This window comes from Anopheles gambiae, chromosome 3 (genome assembly GCF_943734735.2).
Source record: "Anopheles gambiae chromosome 3, idAnoGambNW_F1_1, whole genome shotgun sequence".
Lineage (NCBI taxonomy): Eukaryota > Metazoa > Arthropoda > Insecta > Diptera > Culicidae > Anopheles > Anopheles gambiae.
In genome coordinates this window covers 3,605,832-3,627,389 of record NC_064602.1, presented here as the reverse complement: position 1 = coordinate 3,627,389, position 21,558 = coordinate 3,605,832, and the positions used below count along the sequence as shown (strand labels likewise).

The window sequence follows — 21,558 nt, the reverse complement described above, 5'->3', positions numbered from 1 at the left end:
TACAATTGAGCTGAATGTTTAGTAAAATTAACATACGACTCGACACACACACACGCACACTTGGAAGTAAAAGTGTTTGCCAGTGGGTTTGTAAATGACTAAGGGGCCAATGCAGACTTGCTAGGTTGAAAAAGCTCATTACCAAATGTCTCTTTTTCAGAAAAACCTTTTGGAGAGCTAAAGTTGGACACGAGCAGAGACAATCACGTATTTATTTATTTTTATTGTGCTGTTGCAAATATTAATCCTGCAAAAAACAACATTATTCTAATTATTCTTACGAGCAGGGAACAATATAGCTTGAATAATTTTACAACAAATGTGTGTCTTCAAAAAATTGGCATTGTATAACATTACAGCATTCCAGCGACAATAACACCCCAAAGGGAGACTAATCGTTCCTTCCTCTGCCGCATATATCCGCACATATTTCGCGTTCCGCCCAACGATAATCTGCCCGCGAACAATGGATCAATTAGAGTTCGCTCGGTACTTTACTTGCAAGCCCTTTTTTCTCTCCCCCCGCGTGGCAGTTATCTTGCTGGTGACATCTTACGCTATTGACCTCATAAGTTATCATTTTTGTGTCATTCGGAACGCTTCACCGCGTCGCCACCGGCATCTAATGGCTGTGGCTGTGGAGAGGTTAGAATTAAGTGTGGTCGCGCTTTCCGGTTTATGATCTAAGGGAAGCGCGTATGAATTGCTTCAAGCGTGTCACCTTATGGGAGATTAACACTCTTTTCGACGCTCACCGTAGAACGGCAGTGGCAGTTGATCTATTCGCATTCGCGTGGAGTGGCGTCATTTGAGGATCGAGCACAGAGCACAGAGTTGAGGTTAGAGATTTACACACTGTAAAACTATTTGGATACTCTAAAATTAGGTAAAGACTTTCAAAATATGATCATAAGTTTGCTCAATAAGCTAAAAAATCTTTTCAGGTAATGGATATCAGTTTAAACTTTCCTGATCGAGCATGATCGTTACTTTCTTTATCAATACGGTTTCCCACCAGCGATCACATTATTCGTGGCGATTTTCTTACTTCTCTATTTCCGGACACCTCGTCACGCCTTCATAGTTTCGTTTGGGTACAACTCTTGGAACCGTAAAGAGTTAGCAGGCCCATTCGCTTTCAACTCTTATCACAGTACATTATACAATCGCATACATCACATAGCTTTTCGCAGCTTATTTTTTTAATCAAACGAATTCAAACACTGAATAAACTAACGTCAATATTTTGACTCGTACTGTCTTACATCATCGCAACGGTCAGCAGAGCATGATCGTGCAAAGTTTAGTGATCTTGTCATAAAGCTAAACTTTCACGATTGGTCCAATTAAAACATTCAAACCGGATTGCTCTTAGCTGTTTTTATAGCTCATCAGAGAAAGTCTGCTTTACACACACTGGATTAACTGCTAACTGCCAAAAACTATACACTCTGTAGCGTTCAAATATTTGACCAATTACCTGCGACACAATCATTAAACGGCAAATAATGCGTTGCCTAAGCAAACAGCTTGTTGATTTAAGTGCGTCTGAGGGCCTAGGACAGAAACGTTCATTATTTTCGTGTTGATGATCGAACGAGAAACCCCCGAGACTGACTGACTGACTGACTGACTGGCCCGGCTGATCGTACCCATGACAGTGAACTTCATCAACAACGGCGAGCGCGTCAACAAATAGTGACTCGGCGCACTTGACCAAAATCTGTAACGGGTGTGCAGGGGAGGGGGGGGGGGATGAATTGGGTGGTCGAAGTACGCCCCAATGTACGTCACAGACAATGTTTAATGTTGAAGTGGGTAGCGGGTGAAGTGGTGGCGACTGTCCCACAACGCGACCAACCCCACCGTTTGTGTTTTGTAGGTGATCGATCTTGCCAATATTGATTTAAGTTTACGAAAATGAAATTTGAGTAAACAAAGTGGGAAAAGACAAGAACTGAGTCAGATGGAGGCAGACAGGTCTGCACGTCTCCGGGCAGCAAAACCTAAATAGTTTAAAATAATAGTCAATCAATAAGATGTTTGTAAACATGTGCTGTCCCCCCATAATGTCGCAAAAAACAGATGATCATTCCAATCAACATCCAATGAACAACAGCAACAAAAAAGTGTCAAACCAATGCATCCGTAATTTGTTGTTGCGGCATTTTTTTTAAGGTTTGATGGAAGGAAGCACGCACACTAACGAAACGAAAGATTCAAACGCATGTAAGCGTTAGCGTTATTATTATCAAAGGCAATGATTGGTGCTAATTTCATACCCGTTCACGTACAGCATGTGCCCCTCGCGGACGTACATGTGCCGTTGGCATGGCATTGAGTAACGTCCGGCGATCAACAACAGTAGTAGTCACCGCAGCGAGAACCGTAACCAATAATTCAAGATTCTCATTATAAGTGAGAATACAGCAGCGACAAAAAAGAAGCCTTAGAAGAAACAAAACCAAACCTACGGCTACGTTTTGCCTGGATGTTTGCACATTTGTGTTGGATAGAACTCGTCTCCGTACGTCATCACTGTGGATCATTTGCTGCTGGTGGATGTCTCCATCCGAAAGAAGAAATAAAAAACAAGACGATACGGTGGAAAGCCCGCCAATGATCGACACGCAAAAAGGAAGCGTGATTCGGAAGGTTTTGTCTTGGAAGATGGACGCACTATGGGATGCTGCGTGAGATAATAATTTAGAAAATTTATGTAAATAACAACAGCACCCGGCATTTGGCATAGTTTTCTGCAAATAGATATATATGCACATCGAAATTTGCAAAAGAACGCAAATCAAAGTTTGCGCAAAATGCACCGAATGTGTAGCACATGATAACCCGCCTGGTAAATAATATATTTTGCTAAAAAATATGCAATAACCACCACGGCGGTTAACAACCTTTTCCACACTGTCTCATAGTGATCATCGATCAACACGCGGTTCTCCCCACCCGGTGCAAAGCCTCCCCCTTTGGATAACCTCTTGAGAGAGGGGAGCGCGCGCTCGCGCGGACCAACACACAATCCGTTAACGCACAGCCACCCTGCGCGCTGTCAGTGTCCGATACCGGCGACGTCAGTGCCAGTCTGTCCCTGGAACTCGTGGCTATCGCGTCGCTCGAAAAAGATGAAGCCGTCCGCGACCAGTGAACGAACGAACGGGTTGGCGTCTCCCACCGAGACGTTCGAAGAGGAATCGGTCACACCATCTTCCACCGAACCACCGCATGTCCGGCTCGTGATCGCCCTCGAACCCCTGCTGACGGTGCTCTCTATTGTGCTGGACCTGGTGAAAGTGGTCCTGCTCGGTGTGCCGCTAATAGTGCGCGAAATCTACACCATGTTTGTCCCGCGCCCACAGAAAGATGTGCGCGGCCAGGTAGCGCTCATTACCGGCGGTGGCAATGGGTTGGGTCGTGCGATGGCTCAGCTGTTTGCGGCTCGCGGTTGCCATCTGGTGCTGGTGGACATTGATCTGCAAGCGGCCGAGCGGACGGCCGAGGAGCTGAGGCAGCAGTACGGCGTGGCAGCTCGTGCTTACCGCGTGGATGTGTCCCAGTACGAGCAGTGCCGGGCGTTGGGCGAACAGATTGAGCGGGATGGCGCCGGCCCGGTGGACATACTGATCAACAATGCCGGGCTGATCATGTTTGCGTTCGTGAACGATTCCGATGTCGAGCGGGCGAACAGCGTGATTGATGTTAACATGAAGTCGCACGTATGGGTAAGCTCACTCACTCAGCCCTGTGCGGGACCACTCTCCGGTTCCCAAGTCTCAAGGCCAAGGGTGCCATCGGTCATGCTGCATCCTGTTTCCGTTTGCGTTCGCGACGCTGCGACGGTTAAGTGCATCTAATCGTCACACAAACAGCGTGTTCACGTGTGTGTGTATGTGCGTTGTGCGTATACAATTGAGGAAGCTGTGTAGACGATCGGTGAAGAGTGACCGTTAGAGATGCTTCTCGCGAAGGTGTGTCGTGTGTGGATATTATTCACGCGTGAAGAGCGTTAAAATTAAATGACCACATATTTACCATAATGTGTATGTGTGTATGGCGATCGAAGAAGTGGAAGTCGTAATGTGTACTTCTGTGTGCTCCGATCAGCTGTGACGAAAGGGATGAGTTTTAAAAGATCGCTGTTTAACGTGTCTGACCAGATACAATTAAAGTGGCTGACCTTGTGAACACCATCAGGGGCATTTGAAAACAAACCAAACTGGACATTAATACTATTTTAATCCAACTTCGATCCACTTTATACGACTCTCGCTCATCAACCTCCCGGATCAAGATAAATCAATTCGATGGAAGAGAAATTTCGAAGTCAATTGTTGTACCCTAAAACCCACGAAGGCCAAACTACCTTCGCCAGCGTGAGCTACATTTGTGGGTATAGCTCGATTTCCCGTTTTTGGCTTTTTGGCGGAATGCTCTTACGTAAAGTCAAAAGTGACGGGAACTCATGCCGGTTTGCCTATCCGAATGTCCGGCTGATATTTTTGCAGATAATACATTTTACTAAAACCTGTTTTAGAAATGTATTGTAGAGTTGTGTAATCTTGAAGCTGAAGGCTACAGCTTTGTGCGTTTCACAAACCTTTTTGATCGGGGGTTCGATTTTTGCCCATTCATGATGTTGATTGAAATGCGTCCTATGATCTCCCTCTCTCCAGCAGTGATCGTGGGCCTGGCCTTTTCTTTTAGCACGGCAAAATAGCCATACTTTTGCAAGCTGTCTGCGATGTTGCCCATTCAATCGAATGGGCAAGCGTTTTCTGTATAATGTTGTCTAATCATGTGGCTCGTGAACGAAACTCCACTGCCAAGGTTAGGTGAGATAGAAATTCTTTAAACACACCATAGCAGGTCTCAATGTTCTTCTAAAAAAGAGGCAGACGAAACATTTCACAATGATTTATGCCACAAGCAGGAAGTACCCACTAGAGTAGAACGTCCAATAACATTAACAGGGCGATACAGATTTTTATATCTGAAGATGCTCCAACATACAGTAACACTTCAGGTAGCTTCTGACGATCTTAACGAACTTTTAACTATCACGTTCAGTGGGAAAGGCCAAAGTGGCAAAGGGGGGTGAACAATACAGTGGAATCAAAACACAGGGTCTGTTTTTGTGTGCCTTCTATGCTTTGCACATGCTATTCGATCGTTTTGATCATTTACAACACATGCAGGTTATTTAGAAGGGCAGGCGGGGTGAGTTTTGCGTTATTTTGTGTTGTCATTTTTGCTAATAAGTGTTTTTACACTGCCTGCCATGAGTTGGACATTCGTCAATCAATCCGGGTTAAGTGTGTTTCTTTGTCCAGTCTGAACGATATATCAATATCGCAAGTGATGGGAACAATATTATCAAAACAATTTGCTTTTTGCGGACTATTTTTGGCGCTGTAACGAACCACCATAGCGCGAAAAACGAGTTTACTTTTATGTACTTTTTTATGTGTCTTCACTTAAAACCGGAATGAGGTGAAGGAAAACTTTCAAAAAGTTAACATGCACTGAGGGCTAACTTGTTTGAATAAAATAAAAAAAATCTCAAAATCGAAACCCCGAAAGTGGCATCGAGTAGTGATGGTAAAGTTCCGAAAAAGGGATGGATTGAAACCGTTCACTTATTGGAACCAATCCATCCATATTGGAACCACAATGGAACCAAAAGGTTTTTTTAACCGGGTAATCGGGTAATGTAACTGATTCTGGGTCGGCCTGGTTCGATCTGTTCGATTGAAAGTCTGCTCATCCCGTAATTTGGTGATAAATCTTAATAAGTCTGCATAGTCTACAAGTGCAAATCGTTACTCCGATCAAGCGTGGGTTCCACGCCAGGTTCGCTCACAATTCCCCATCACTAGCATGTGATGGTGTCCAAACACTGAGATAATCAATCATTTTGATAGGATTTTGCAATCTGCGTTTTGCGATATGTTCGCCAAAAAATGCCACACAGCGAAAGAAGAAAAGCACGTTAGACACAAAATGATACCGTCGCATTCGCGCCACTATTTACTATGCAAATGACGATGCCAAAATTTAACGATAAGCTATATATTTTTCTTAACTGAATTGATTATCTCATTCCACGCAGATGACGAAAGTGTTTCTGGATGGAATGATCAAGCGTAAACGGGGCCACATCATTGGCATATCGTCAATGTCCGGCATGTACGCCTTCCCGTGGGGCGTCGTCTATTCGGCGACAAAGTTTGCCGTTTCCGGATTCATGGCTTCGCTAACGGAGCAGCTGCGCATCCAGGGACTTTCGAAAAGCGTTCGAACAACCTGCGTTAACCCGTACTACGTGACGACACGAAAAGATGTTATTGAGTTCCTGCAGAAACCAAGGTATGCCCATCTTTCATACAACTAATAAGTACACGAAATAATGCGCCGTCGTCTTATTCTGTTTTAGGTTTGCTCCACTGACGGTAGATGAGGCCGCTCGTGAAATTGTAAAAGGAATTCTACGGCAAGATATCGTTGTGACGATACCACGATTATTTGGCGTTTTTACACGGTTTATGTTGTGAGTAATTTGGCGAACGGTGATCCCCAACTTCGAAAACGGAAATAAGACTGATCGTGCTGTTACTCCTCTCTCTCGCTCTCACACACACTCTTCCCAGGTTCTTCCCAGTGCCAGTTCAGCAGCTCGTTCGAGATTATTTAATCCGCGAATATGAGCTTAACAACAATCTACACATGTAAACCACGTAGCCGACAAGTGAGGCCTTTTTTTGTTTACCGAAAATGACCGAATAAATACGTTCAATTGCTGTCCATAGTGCCGATAATCATTAAGCAGAGTGACTCGAGGTTTATGCCTGATTAGTATTTGAAAACTTCGTACGGAATAGCTCGATCGTTATACTGTGTTAGTCATTCGTTGCCTTGTGTAGCAGTTGATTATTGTGTATGCAATGGGTTGCATACGACAGATGAGCTTAAAGTGAATTAAACTACTTGAAGTGATAGATCCTTTAAATGATAGTGAATAAAAATTATAATGGGGGATATGTGTCAAACAAACTACATTTCCAATGCGTTTTGTTTTAGATTACAAAGAATTTCCAGCCACAATTTTTTTGAATTGGTAGTTACGACGATCAAATGGTGGCCTAAAGATAGACGATAATTGTTAATGAATGCAAAAACTTACTTCCGCAGTTCCGTAGCCTTTCCTAGTATCAAAATCATTCATTTTTTTCAAATGTTTTGGACAAGAAATTGTCTTCTTCTTTTCGAAGGAGCAACTATTTAAGTCTGCATTCTAAGAACCCGTACTATCCCTCTCAAGGACTTGGCTTCTTATCTTTGATCCATCGTTTTATCAGTAACAGTGTAGTAAAGTAGTGTACACGAATTGAACCCACGACGAGCGTATATTAACGGCACGTTTGACAGCTTCACCACAGGGCCAGCGAGATTGCATTGCGCTCTGAGTTAATATAAAACCAATTGTTCGATGTATAGTTTTATTTGTATTCAGAGTATCTATCATAGTTGAAAGTTTGAATTAGAAAATGCTACTTTGAATAATTTATAACAAAATTATATTGTAAAATTTAGATCATGTCTGCACTAGTGATGGATAAATTCAACAAAAATCCGGAATCGCTACCGAATGACTCCGCCAAAATCGAAAGCGGTTCCGGAAGGTAGGTGCAACATTCCGAACTCGGAGCCGTCCGGAGCCGCTAGTTGGCAGCCGGAGCAGGGCAGAGCCGTCCGGAGCCAGTCGGAGCCGGCTCCAACCGGTTTCGTCCGCTATGACGGCTCCGACTGGCTCCGGCTGCCGACTAGCGGATTCGGACGACTCCAGACGGCTCCGACGGCTAAAACGGTTCCGATGGCTCCGGACGGCTCCGAACGGCTCCCAAGGCTCCGGACGGTTCCGAGCGGAATCGACGGAGTTAATTTGTCGGATTTGGAGCCGGAGTAGCAATGCTCGGAAGCGATTCCGAGCCGTGGGTGCGATTCCGATGACCCATCACTAGTCTGCACTAGCTTCATATGCCGACATAGGACCATTCCATAAAGCCCATAATGCTATGATAATAGTCCGGATAGGCTTAAGAGGCTTATATTGGCCGAAAAGACCGCATAGAGCAGGTGAATTAAAGCAGCAGAAGAAGATATGATCCCCAATTCTGCTATATCATGCTGAATAATACGATCATGTACACTTTAGCCTCTTAATACATAAAGAAAATTAAGATCCCGCGATACAGTCGTCAACTTGCACGGCTTAAGAACATGCTCAGCATGGTTTCAAGCCCCATATGGACCAGACTCAGGACTCTGACTGCTATGCAAATACCAATAGGCTCATTAGAAGCTTCGCTTGCCCTGAACCGACTAAGGTTGTGGCGCCAAATAAGAATAAGAATAGAAGAAGGAGCTAGAATCTTTGGATCAACAGTAAACATTTTTGATCACTTAGCTGTTACCAGTACAAGCGTTACCATTCCCCCCACAACCCACAACATGAATGTTCGGTGTAACATCGAATTCATTTAAACGCACTACAACATAATCCGTTTGATTCTTAAATCAATTGCATTTCAATTTCATTTGCGATGTGTGCGATTGCACGCTGAGATAACATAGTCGATGAAGATATTTGCTGTTGTTGTTGCAGTTGTAGTTTCACAGATTCTTTTTGTTTTTTTTTTTTTACAATGATATTTCCCATAAGTTCTCCAATGCTTTTGATTGTTGCGCTCTTATCGCTCTTGCTTGTTGAATCAATCACTCTAAGGAACACAGCTAACATCTCTCCTACTAAAGAGGCAGTATTTCATGCACAAAACACTAACGAAAACAAACCAGTACCAGTTATTTACACAACCATGGCAAACGTGGGAAGATGTACAGGGTAGGGGTAGAACGGATGAAAATTGCGCAAGGAAGGAAGAAACGTGTGGTCACAGATCGATAGTATGATGAAGGGTAGTGTGGGGAGGGTCAGGAATTGGGAAGGCGAATGTCTTAGCAGTACGGGAAGTTCGGGCAGGTGTGCGGGGACACTCCGGCCGGGTACTGGCGGGAGGTGTATCCTGGCAGTGGGGCAACCTGAGGAACGCCAGCCTGAACGGTGTTATCACAGTACGGATAGTTCGGGCACGACTGCGGGTTCACTCCAGCGGGGTAACTGTGAGGGGGAAAAGAGCGAATGGAAGCGGACGTTGTAGCAATATTGAACTTGTGTGAAGGTGCGGAAGAGGTCTCGGGGAACCTTGAACCTACCGGTCACCACCGGCCGAGGGGCTGGGAGCTCCAATGTAGTTGTGGCTCGGGCCAGTCAGGGCCTGGTACGAGTGGGGAGCTCCGTGGTAGTAGGCGGCCGGGGCCGGAGCAGGGGCAGGGGCGGCGTTCCAGCTGGGCTGAGCGTTCCAGTTCGGGTTCCAGTGGTTGGCGGCATGGTTGTTGTACGGGTTCGGGCTGTGCAGGGCCGCGTTATCGCAGTTCGGGTACGACGGGCAGCGGGACGGATCGACTCCGGCCGGATACTGGGCGGCTGGCTGATGTTGGGGCTTAGCGGCTACCACGGCGGCAAAGGCCAAAACAGCGATCTACAAGCAAGCGCACAAGCACAGGAAGCAACGATTAGCATCACCAGACTTTGGATTAGACACAGTTGCACATCCGATTCATCACGCCCCCTGCACACTGATTGCACACGATCCTCTTCCACATAATTCCACATTTCTGACAGCCATTCTCTGTTGGGGCTGTCTATCCTCGCACACACACACACACAGGTCAGGCTCAACCCTTCAAAGGGTTTGATCCCTCATACCCTTTGTGACACCCTCTGAATTGCTTACCACTTTGGAGAACATTTTGGGATGCAGAGTATCTCTTGCGTTCAATCTTCCGTATGCACACAGGCAAGTTGGACTTTTATGTTACCGAAACACGGACTGTTGTTCGCTTAACACAAAACTTCCAAACCGAGTACCGAATACTGATCTCCGAAAGGACAATACCGAGCTTTTATAGTAAAAACCACACCACACCCAGCCGATCGGGCCCGGCCACGAGGTTCGTCGCTCGCGTTCGGGGCGCTCTCTCGTGAGCCTCGTGGAGCCGTTCTAGGTATCCCCTCCCTGCGGCTCCACCGAGCAGCCGAGGTTCGAGCAGCCCCCTACCTTAGCTCCACCTAGCCAAACACCAACGGCGAACCATTAAAGGGAAGGGTGCCCACGAGCGCCACCGACGATTTCTTTCTCCGCGCCGAAATCGATCCATTGGACCACTCGACCGTACCCGTACGCCGAGAGCCCGAACATTCTCCCCCGAACGATCGGCTCGAGTAGTCGGCGGTTACAGTTACAGTACTACCCGGGCGGGTGAACCCCTTCAACCCCCCCCCCCCCCTCCACCACGGCAGGGCTAGAAGAGGGTGGTGATCGATCAGCAGTGCCAGTGCCGGTTGTAGTCCGTCCGTTTGCGGAGCGTACAATTAACGCGGCGGCCGGTTTTATGAGCCAGCACGGAAATTGGGTGTATGAGCACATCTATCTCCCCCTCGCCCCCCACCATTTCCCGTCTTGCACCATCCCCCAAGCAACCTCTGACCTCTGTCTCGCGCCAAATGTGACACCGACGCAGGCTACAAAGGTTCGTCGCCGACCGATCGTTGTGTTCACGTATGCGTGCCGGGGAGGAAGCGGAACAGATTACCAAAATCGGAGCAAAAAAAAACAAGACACGCACCAAACAGAACACGTTTCATGTGATCGACAAAACAACAGGTACAGAAGTAAATTAAAGAAACATTCCTCGCAGACATGATACGACGCACGATCAGGTATTACAGTGCCTGCAAGATCGTGCTAAGTGGCTCGATCTGTTTAATCTTCTTGTCTTCAACAGGCATAGGGACGCTGTTTTTGGAAACAAGAAGCATATTACGTGTAGGAAATTCGATAATGATCATTACAAATTGTTGTCCACTCCCACACCCAGCGGTCCTTTCGGTACTCCCAGGAAGAGGAAGGCACAAAAAAACTTTAACAAATTCCAACAACGCACCCCTGGCACTCGCCGCGCTAGAGGCTAGTCGGGAAGCTATATCTTCCATCTTGTCATGTACTGTAGGCGACTCCGGGGCACTTTTACACCTTCGACCACCTTCCTGTACCGCCACATCAGCGACCGTGTAAATAACAACAAGTTGCCCTTGATTGCTGGTCCGGAAAAGTATGATTCTGCGTCAACGCTCCCCTCCCATCCCCTCAGCACCTCCGCCCCTGCGTTGTAAAGTTTTCTTTATAATATTTTAGTCTCAGTCGCTTTCAGGCGCGCCACGGTTCCTCTGTGCCACGGTCCAGTTCGCCTTCGCCTTCGCGTCAGCGAAACAGCGAAAGTGAGCGCCACCACCGAAGAACCAGCGGCATGGAAGCGGAAGGGAAAGGCATCTAGGCACCACCGCGACGCACCCCTCTCCAAACGCGCCAAACCAGATCCTACCAGCGGAGCCGCATAGAGAGATCAGTCGGTTTGGGTTTGCTGTTTATTCTCTTTTTTTTTTGTTCTACTGTTTTGCGTGAATGCGCGAAACCGAAGCGCCATGTGTGTGTCGTTTGGTCACACTTCTAGCCCAGCCAGCGAAGAGAATGGATGCAGAGCGGTCCTTCTAGCCCTATCGACATCTTTCCGATGGCCCCCGGTTGACCGAGGCGTGTATAGGAAAGGGCTTGCGAGTGTTGCATTCTTTCCCACGGGCGTCATTTCCTAGTGTTGCAGTGTTACGGCGAGCGTGTGGCCGGTTATGATCGCGTGTTTGCGCACCCCCGGCTGCGCACAATTCGACTGTGCAATGACACAGACACGACCACGTGGTGCGGTGTGGCTCTGCATTGCTGCGCATACGATCATTAAAGTTAAACGCCTCTGCCAGTGGCTCTGGTAATGATCGCCAGTGAGCCTAATGAGGAGCTGTAGGTGTAGGTTTTTGGGGGCGAGCAATTAACGCACGACGAGCCTGTGTGAAGGGGGAGGATGCGTGAAAGCGCATTCGTTTTGGTGCGAGAAATCAATTGCACGATGAGTGCAATCCGTTCAGTTCCTTCGCCAACACCTTCCAATTCGCTTTCGGTTTCTTTCGGGTGGGTTTTCGTGGCTTAGTTTGGGGCACTTTGGACAACACTGGCATTGGGAAATGGAAAAGCCATTCACTGGGAAGGTGTTGGGAAATGTGTAGCTCAAATAGAAGTGAAATCTAAGATCACTAAGTTGAGAGACCGTTCGGATGGCGATTGATCGGATGACAAACGGCGCAACAGAACCATGCGACAAAGATAATCTAAAACCATTCATCTCACAGCAGCACTATTAAGATGTTAATTGATGTTATGATGTGATGGTGAATACAATTTAATTAAATTTTATTATTATCTCGCAAAGCTTATCGTGAATCTTAAAAAACACAAATTAAGTTGTGTGTTTTATAGTTTCCTTTAGGATAAAATTGCAAAAAAAAACACGGAATCAACATTCTACTTCGCACCTACTGTTTTATTGGTTCTCTACACCCAAAGCGCCATAAAACGATTACTAACTCAGGCGTTGCTGATTGGAATCCGCAGAAAAAAAACATCGCAAAAACCATACAACAAAACATTTATTCGAAAGGATTTCAACACCCTTTCAACAGGCCCGAACGGGCCGCATCCGCCGCAACTAACAACCATGTATAAATTATGCTGCCGCACCTATGTGTGGCCACCCCAAATTGAATGGAACTGCGTTCGATCTGTGCCTGTTTTTGTTGTGTCCCCCCACACACACTTCCTGACAAATCTGCGCGGCCCAAATCGCCGAGCATTCCTCGCGGCAGTGTCCCTGAACTTCGCGCCTGTTACGCCCCGCGGTGATTGCGAATCACATCACAAGACAGTGACAGCGCACGATGACAATGACGGGGGGAGCACCATTTGGCCACCATTGATTTCGTACCGTCAGCCGTACCTTGTTCTGCTCCCGTACGTACCGATCGACGGTGCATCGATGCGTCCAGCTGTTGCTACCCCAGCACTGCTTCCTTTTTCCGAGTGCCGAAGTACAGCGGACACCTACGGCGGCGTCGTGTGTGCTCTCCTTCCGTGCGCGCCGCGCTCAGCGGTTGGAATTTGTGACGGGGTCAGCAAGATCTGCGCCTACTGATAAAACGCCACGGCACACACCGGATCGAGCCCATCGACCCATCGGACCTTGGGGATATTGCAGGCCACAGCCACTCGCACCGTACCAGAGGAGCACGCTTTTTTGCTGCCTGTCCGTCTATCTGTCTCGCTTCGGCCAACCCGGCAGGAGAGCCGGTTCGGGCGCCACAAATGGAAATGGAAACAATCGCTTCGAGCGGAACGATGCGGCCAAGAAGGAAGCTGAGCGAGCGCGCGATCGGATCCGGCAATCGGCCGATTACAAAGTGTACACTTAGTATGGTTGGAGCCCCACACGCTCGTGCCACGCTAATGGGCTGCGTTAATGTGCCTTTGCTCCGGTGTACTACTAGTAGCACAGGCCACTACTGGCTACCAGACTTACCCGCGGAACCGTGCAAAAACGTCATTGTCATCCAGTGGACAAAGCGAAGTAGTGCGCAGCCAATGCACAACAACAACAACAACAACAACAAAAACGATCATTCAGGGGTGCTTTCGTTTAAATAAGGCTAGCATTGGGTGGTTGGTGCCCTCGATCAACCGTGTGCGTTTGTGTGTTTGGATCGCGTGTGGTGAAGCAGAGCTGATCGGTAGGTCGCTGTTGCTACTGGATTTTCTGCGCAAGGAGAGTGTCTTCGCAATCTGCGAACATTAGCGCACGATAGATTTGAATCGCGCTCGATCGCTCGCCAGGAAACTCCCATCAGGCATTGCCTAGGGAAAGAGAAAGAGAGCAAACCACGAAAAAAACAAAATCCCGACCAAAGCTGCCAAGAATGGTGAAGCAATTTCCCGTGCGCAGCAAGTGCACTGTTATGTGGCTGGGTGTTTGTCGACTCCTTCACCGTTGCGCCATTGCGGTTCTGGTTGCGCTCGTGTGCTTTACTGCACCGATCGTTCCACGCCGATAGGGAAGCAAAATCGAACGAACAAGCTTGTGGTGGGTTATTGGTTCTTGTTGGGCTCGGGGTAGGACGATGGTAACGCGAAGCAAAAAAAAAAGGGAATGGGAATTATTGTGACCTTCCCGTGACCCACGCCTTCTCGTAATGGACCTCGATGGAGCCACCAAGAACCTGCCTGGTGGGTGCAAAGTGCTGATGCAACGTTTAAGAAGAGCATAGGAAAAGATTTGTACAAACATGGCCAAAGTTTATGAATTATCTGTGAAAGAATGTCAAAAGGAACATACAACTTATGGCGTAAGAAATGCCAATCAACGCATCGATTTCACCGCGATTTCCAATTGGATTTTTTTTAAAATCAAATTCCTTAGAGGAATCCAATCAATTTGGAATCAATTTCAAATCCAACTGCATTGCATGCACGTCGGGAAAGTCGTATTTTCCAAGCTAGCGAATTAATTAGCGCGATCTTGATCGCACTTCTCTTTGTTCAAACCGATCGAGCGTAAACATTTTTGTTTTACATCAACCGTAAACGTGATCAATAAAGCACATGCTTGGCAATTAGTTAAGCCAAGATATTGTCACGGAATAAAAATCTCTGCTACATGTTGATGTAAACTACACCCGTGTGAGGTAATTTGCAGCCGCTCTGCCCACAACCGAACGCGTCAACATCGATGGAGTAATAATCACGCAAAATTTAGAATTAGAACGTTACCAATATCCGTTACATTGCCCGCACGCCTATTAATAATCATTATCGGTGTATCGGAATGGCAGGGAGGGAGGGCTAGGTGGAGGACGGTTAAACACTACCCGCCCCCCGGCCAATGCTTCAGTCGTGAGCGGCAATAATCGCTCAATGATATTTCCTTTCCTCCCGGTCCTCCCCCCCCCCCCTTTCCCACTAGTCAGGCCCACCCACACCACCGCGCCCCCATTCCCCGGCTGCGGCCGCTGTAATAACTTCATCGGCCGCTCACTTTCGCCCATCCGTCGTGAGGCGCAGCCTGGCGGAATGTGATGTGTTGCATATGCCTTACGGCCGGGTGGCAACGGATTTCTGCGCCCAGCTGATGCCGGGTGTCGCGATTAGCTCACCGCAAACACGACCAAACAAACACACGCGAATGCTATCCGCGGATTTGAGGGACGGCCCTCGGGATACCAGCTGACTCTTGCGGACTGTCACCTTTGTGGGGGTGTTAACGCGAAAACCGAAAGTAAGCCACGGCCAACGGAACTTCCCGGAGCCTGCATTTGCGAGGGACAAGGGACCTCACACAAAGTCAATCCCTATGAGCGTCTTGCCCTACCCCAGCCACCTTGCCGTGCAAAGTCAGGAAAATTACAGCAATTGTCTTTGACGCGAATGAATTCGATAGATGATTGATCGCGCACAACCAACACGGTTCAACGGTTCGCCGCCGGGCTCTGGGTGACGGTGGTGGTGATGGCGGTGGCTATCGTGAAACAAATTTTACAAATTGAATTCCAAACTGATCGCATGCGCTGGATCGCTTTGTGGTTGCGGGCGTGTTTCGTTAAACAGCCAGCCAGGGCATACTGGACGGCAGGTTGTTCTTGAGGTAAATTGTGGTTCGACAAGTTGCTCGGAACAAGAATTCTGCGGTCGAAGGTGTGTAAACAAATAATGCGCAATTTCGTCTGGCGTAATGGTTCTTCCTGAAAGGCTCTTAGATCACCAGCGCGAAGTGTCCAAATTTAGAACACAATCATTTATCACGCTCCCTAAGCCAAGTGGGTGTATCAAGAGCTTTCCAACGGGTTAATTAATCCAAATAGATCACTCTAATGAGATGCTATATTTACTTCTCCCGTGGTTCCAAATGAGTCACGAAGTGCCCGCAACGTAAAAGGCTTTCAATTTAATGTATGTAAAATTGCTCTAAGCTTGCCAAGCTTGCTGTAAATTATGCGCTCCCGGATATCATTACCAAGCGCCCCGTAATTACCACCTTATTTCTATCTAGCCTCCCCTCTGGTAGGTGTCAAAAATGCGGAAATGCACACCTGCCAGAGCACTGCAATGAGAGCACGGACAAACACAACGAGACTATCGATTCTGGTGTCAAATGCGCTTGGAGGGTAGATCGAAAAAACATCGTAAGGTCGAACACACGAGCTCTCCCACACCTGACAATTCAATCGTTTTTGACGTTGGAGATCCGTCTGGATTTAGCCATCACTCCAATGCACCACCTGTCACAAAAGGGCCTCTCTACATCGCTCGCACGATCTCCGCAATGCGAGCCAGCTGTTGCAGGAAAGTCGAGCAAACACAACGCCACAAATATGTTATGAATATTTACATCGTCTGATCTGATTTAATTTACATCGAATGCGAACCAACTGCGCCGGCGGCACGATCGGTACGGCGGCCAACGACTCCGGAGAAAAAGGCTTCCCGGGCGAATGGCTCTTTGCTGCTCGATGGTTTTGCTCAGTGGCCACCAATGACACGCAATATTGCATCGCGCAGGTAGATCAGATTCGTGGACTGTACGCAGCAGTCGTCAGCGAGCGGTACGGCGACTTGGTTGAGCAGCACGCTGCTGTGCCGCGCCGCTGGTATTACGTACAGCACGGTGAGGATGATAGCGCCCGCCAGTATCAGTTTGTTGGACTTGAAGCGGCGAAAACACTCCATATCCTTCATGGATGTCTTCAGGCTGAAAAGGGCGAGAAAACAGACGAATCAAACACACACGCCGGAACGATCTCTCGGTGCTCTGTATTAAAAACCTGTCATAGATGAGCGCTCTTTCAGCGACGGCCACCCGGAGCAGCCTAACTCCAATACTCGCAATCGTTTCCTTGCTTTCAATGTTTAGCGGCAGCAGGTACTGCTTGGAGAACCGTTCGAATGCACCCAGCAACAGTGACGATCGTAGCTGCAACGGTTCAACGAAGAAGGAAAAGTGTACCTTACCCACTCTGGGTGACCTTCTACCTAGATTTGCGCGCGGATGTGACAAGCCCTTCCGCTTCGACCGATCGATCGATCGATCGGTCGCTGCCTACACGTACCTCGCTGTCCAAAATCTTTATAACTTCGAACTCCACCGTAAGCATGTTCGTATCGATGGCAACGCTCACCTTGGCTGCTCGCTTCATAGCCGCCAGGTCCAGCTTTGATCCGAGGTTGCTGTACTTGGCGACGATGTCAAACACTGCCACCACGTACATCGGAAGTTGCCGCAGAAAGGCGTCTTTCTGCTGCTCGACCGTGTCCGGGAAAGTGACGGGCGATTGCATCCAGCTCTGGAAGGCGCGTACCAGCAGCAGCTCCAACGTATCGATCGTGGTGAACTCTATCGTTGGTGAGAGATGGAATTGGTTTGCGAGACCAATGACCATCTGCGCCAGCGGCTTCATGATGGAGTCGGTGTCGTATTCGTGCGATGCCCAGAGCAGCGCGTCCCGGTGGTAGATGGTTTTCCAATCTCCTTGAAATCCGGACTCATTGCTGAGCACCAACTCTTCGTTATTCATTCTGGAAAGATAAACGCTTCAATATGCAAGGAACATAATTCTCTTCCGTCGTTCTTCTCTGTAGCGTTCAACAATACTAAATCCTTGCAGCGTTACCAGCGCCAATTGTTCCGTTGGCATCAAAAGAGTTCCATTCCCAGCAACAATGCGCCAAAGGTGCAGTTCTTGCTCGGGAGTTGTTAACGACGCCATTGCAGGTCGAAACGCTGGCTTTGTGACATTTTAATTATTTAACGAATTGGTTCGACCTCAATTTATTCGCCCTAGCCTTTATCAAACGCTCCACATCGCGGGGGCCAATCGGGGCCTGAGCTTTATTTAGATTCCTGTGTGACATTTAAACGCCGGCTTGCAGTGTCGAGCAAACACACCGGACACCCCCGCAGCGTGGAGTGAGATATTGCCCTGGAGGGAGGGAGTTGAACTGAAAAACATTTCTCCACAAAGCCTGGCGGTGGTGCTAAAGCCTTCTTTTTCTGCGTCATAGCCCCGGCGCGGTGCATACTGCCGATATTACGTCACCTACAAGAAAAAGGGCCAGCTTGAAGCGAGGTGAGGGAGGGAGGCCTATCATATCCTGATGCAGAAATCATGTTTCTGCGCATAGTTGCAATGATGCAATGATAAATGATTTCTAATTGTGCGACTCGGGGAACCTGTGGAGTACCCAGCGTAATACCCAACGCTAAGTTCAATGGGAATCGTTAATGGATAACGATTATTGTCACCTCTAAGCAGCATGCAACATTTCTTTGTACTGGTGGTGGTAAATATGGAGCAGAATTTATGTGATGTGAGCCCATTGTACAAACTCAAGCTCGTAAACAAGTCGCAAGCAGCTCATTAATTGGGACAAAAAAAGGGAAGATTAATTGATGCCAGCGAGTTGACGCAGCAAAGGTAAATAGTTGTGTAATAATTCCAACAACCTTGCAACTATAAAGCTCCTTTCTTTCCTGTTCTTTCTAGCGTTCTTTACAAAAAAGACCAACCATTTCGTACTACAAAACCCCTTCACTCGATCATTCCCTCTTTTTTCTAAATTTATAGTTGTATCGTTCTAGCTACTGACGCCATCTTAAAGCACTCTCCCTTTCATCAGCCGGGACAGATAGGGGGCTCCACTTGTGCTCAAATATCAATTAGGCGTTCGCATTATACAACCACTAATATGATAATGCACGGCAGCCAGGATTTGCATACCGCTGCCGTACATTCAATCACGCGCTCGAGCCCTACCAGCTATGCGCGAGCCCTCGTGCCTCACTGTCTTAGGCAGGGGATAAAAAGAGCCGTTATTATTGGAACAATTTCAAACGCAGGCGCTACCTTTTTTCGCTCCCTTTTCCCTTTCCATCTCCTTCCTCCGCCAATCAAACGGACCCGTTGCATTCTCCTGCACCAAGCAACACCATTGCGTTGCGGATTTAAATGCCCAGCTCAACGGCTTTAACGGTGTTCCGGAATATAGCAACCGGTGTGCAGTGGGCACCCGTTTTGTAAAGAACCATAAATATTTACCGATTAGCGCAATCATTCAAGGCGGGTCAAATATTTCACTCCACCTAAGTGACATAATGAGCGTTATAAATAAGTTGTAATGTTTGGCAAACACACAGACACCTCCAACCGTTCAGCAAGGTATGTAGGTGTGTGGTGCCTGCGGAGCCGGGGCTTACTAATTTGTTGAAATGGCAACGGAACGAAGAAATAGTATTGCCGGCCCGGTATCTTACCTCAACCCCCTGGGTCTGTTGCAGGCTTAGCGACGCTTCAAGCGTGAAATTGAATCAAACACTGGTGTGCGGGCACGTTGAGTGAAATGTGTTCTTAGATTATCGCCACCGAAAAACCTTGCGAGCAAGCACGGACCACAAGCCCGATACAATCACGTCTCCGTGTGTAGTGCAGCCAGCGTCACCGCTGACAAACGGTTGACAGATTACGTCCAACACTATCAAAGCATGCTGTGGGAAGTTTAATCGTACGACACGATCAATCTGCCCCGTTGCTGCCCTGTCAACAAGTGTGCGGGTTCTGTATCGATCAAAGGGGCCATAGTACACGAGGGACACACACACACTATCAGATAATTTGCAGATTCGATCTTGTAACTTGATAATGCATTGAGTAATTTGATTTACTCGTTTGACTAATTTTGTAACATGATTAATACGATGGAGCGGGAGGACATTTATGAATCATCAAAACACACCTGTGATTGCCAGAAACGAACTGAACGGGGCATACAAACAAAATAGTCGGTTACGACCGTTTTCATAATCGGTCCACCATTTTCAGTGCATTTGTTAGCTACGTATCGAACGAATGTGATTTCGCAACCGTTGCGAGGTGACATGCGAACAGTTTTATAGCCCTCGTCGTAAACCATCACTGGACAGATAATTCGAACGGTGGTATCTATAATTGAGATATAAAACTATACAACCTTCGCTGGATATCCAACAGCTTGAAAGCCCATCGAGATAATCCACATTATGGCGCGATACTGTAACGGTAGCAACGGAAACGCTCGGACAGTCTCCGTCCAATGTCCAAACATCCGACAGCGAAATCCAAGCCAAGAACAACATCCAGTTCAGAAAGGCAACACCGAGACCCGAACTGAACCAGTATGCACCAAGAACCAAGAGTTGAAAGGTACAATCCACCGTGGTGATTAGATTTGTCGTTATAGCCTGTAATTAACAGCTCATGCACTTTATTAGAAACTTCTGCGTTGCTTGTCGTTACCGGTCGCTGTCGCCGGTATTTATGGCTTTCTTCCGATTTCCTGATGGCCTCGCCCCAGCACTGCCACCAGGGTGGAGCAATGTCGCAAACGTGCAACGGTGCAGCTAGAGTGAAAACGTAAATTAATTTCTATTAAAAAAAAACTATCCACAACGGCAGCCGCTGTACTTTGGACCGAGTTTTCCGCTCGTTTGCGATCGTTCAGCTTTAATTCTTTGTTTTACGAGGCGAAAAAAAGGGAATCAAACAGCACCCACACAAACGTCACGAACGTGCGGATCCGAATGGGGAAAGACATTGGCATTGATTTTATTTATGGCCGCACGGTAACTGCTCCTCTGTTGCGGTCAGTGCATTGCAGTGGTCAGATTACGAGCCCGTGCGCGCGCGCCCATAGCGATCGTTTCTGGGGAACGTCACTGCACCGCCTGAGACCGGTTCTCCAGGGACCAATGTGCCCGAGCAGCGTGTGTTCGCTTAGCTTACCTTCCGTTCGTCATGGTAAATCTTGCGAACCAGTTCAACGATTCGCAAAGTGCTGGCAAGAGCAACAGATCCCGTCCACACTCATTACTCCACCTGCGCCTAGCATAAGTGGTCGGAAATGGTCGCGCTGGAAAGCCATGGGCCAACGGAGCACCTGTGCAGGCCAACGGGGACCGACGGCAATACATAATTTCAAAAAGGAGGCCACACGCCTTACGCCCTCGGCACGATGTCATGTTCTGTTCCGCAGTACGGGGGCAGGCTATTCTAACCGACTACACCCGTATCGTATGAGGTAACTTTAAGAATGGGGTACTATCTAACACCTTCCCTTGCGTGCGACGGTAACAGAAAAATAAAAAGATATCGCGAAACGTTTGATCCAGCCCTACCAAGAGACGAAAGGTAAGCACGCTCTCTGGACAACTTTTAGCGTGGCTTAAACTTGCGTTGCAACCATGTCATGTTCAAGGTTCTGTCCGTGCGTAACACTGCACACATAACACGAACCGAACCTGGCGGTACGAATGCAACGCGGAAGTGGTTTTCAACAAACTGGTACCAGAGATCACCGAAAGGTAAGATTTCACAGATGATGTTTTTTTAAGCTTGGAATTGATTGGCTTCTTGGGTTTCACTCGACGACGAAACCCTTCTCGCTTTGTTCTGTCTCTGAAGGATTCATA

At 47.7% G+C, this 21,558-nt stretch overlaps 3 protein-coding genes across 4 annotated transcripts; 1 reads left to right on the top strand and 2 right to left on the bottom strand.

The window, feature by feature from the left end:
- Positions 1–3,011: 3,011 nt before the first annotated feature.
- LOC1277967 (17-beta-hydroxysteroid dehydrogenase 13) lies at positions 3,012–7,065 on the top strand. The gene is made up of 4 exons (XM_317485.5): positions 3,012–3,734; positions 6,122–6,378; positions 6,446–6,559; positions 6,660–7,065. Exons 1-4 carry the CDS (start codon positions 3,138–3,140, stop codon positions 6,739–6,741), a joined length of 1,050 nt encoding a protein of 349 aa, XP_317485.5. The 5' UTR covers positions 3,012–3,137; the 3' UTR covers positions 6,742–7,065.
- A 1,508-nt stretch (positions 7,066–8,573) lies between these two features.
- Positions 8,574–10,022, bottom strand: LOC1277968 (uncharacterized). Its single transcript, XM_317486.5, has 3 exons — positions 9,864–10,022; positions 9,283–9,608; positions 8,574–9,187 (listed from the first exon to the last, which is right to left on the bottom strand). The coding sequence occupies exons 1-3, from the start codon at positions 9,876–9,878 to the stop codon at positions 9,025–9,027; spliced, it is 504 nt and encodes a 167-aa protein (XP_317486.3). The 5' UTR covers positions 9,879–10,022; the 3' UTR covers positions 8,574–9,024.
- Positions 10,023–12,411: 2,389 nt separating this feature from the next.
- Positions 12,412–21,496, bottom strand: LOC5668204 (uncharacterized). 2 transcript variants are annotated; one of them, XM_061662774.1, is made up of 4 exons: positions 19,369–21,496; positions 17,168–17,633; positions 16,883–17,031; positions 12,412–16,809 (listed from the first exon to the last, which is right to left on the bottom strand). In XM_061662774.1, exons 2-4 carry the CDS (start codon positions 17,630–17,632, stop codon positions 16,581–16,583), a joined length of 843 nt encoding a protein of 280 aa, XP_061518758.1. In that variant the 5' UTR covers position 17,633; positions 19,369–21,496; the 3' UTR covers positions 12,412–16,580. The 2 variants fall into 2 exon arrangements, with proteins under 2 accessions (XP_061518758.1, XP_001689040.2); XM_001688988.2 differs by lacking the exon at positions 19,369–21,496 and having other exon boundaries at positions 17,168–18,611.
- Positions 21,497–21,558: the final 62 nt, after the last annotated feature.

Excerpts from the sequence above, each read along its gene's own strand:
- LOC1277967 (XM_317485.5), top strand. The coding sequence starts at position 3,138 with ATGAAGCCGTCCGCGACCAGTGAACGAACGAACGGGTTGGCGTCTCCC. Across the intron at positions 6,379-6,445 it reads GAGTTCCTGCAGAAACCAAG|GTTTGCTCCACTGACGGTAG; the intron begins GTATGCCCATCT and ends ATTCTGTTTTAG. Across the intron at positions 6,560-6,659 it reads GTTTTTACACGGTTTATGTT|GTTCTTCCCAGTGCCAGTTC; the intron begins GTGAGTAATTTG and ends CACTCTTCCCAG.
- LOC1277968 (XM_317486.5), bottom strand. Across the intron at positions 9,188-9,282 it reads CCCTCGGCCGGTGGTGACCG|TTACCCCGCTGGAGTGAACC; the intron begins GTAGGTTCAAGG and ends TCCCCCTCACAG.
- LOC5668204 (XM_061662774.1), bottom strand. The coding sequence starts at position 17,632 with ATGAATAACGAAGAGTTGGTGCTCAGCAATGAGTCCGGATTTCAAGGA. Across the intron at positions 17,032-17,167 it reads TAAAGATTTTGGACAGCGAG|CTACGATCGTCACTGTTGCT; the intron begins GTACGTGTAGGC and ends GAACCGTTGCAG. Across the intron at positions 16,810-16,882 it reads AGAGCGCTCATCTATGACAG|CCTGAAGACATCCATGAAGG; the intron begins GTTTTTAATACA and ends CGCCCTTTTCAG.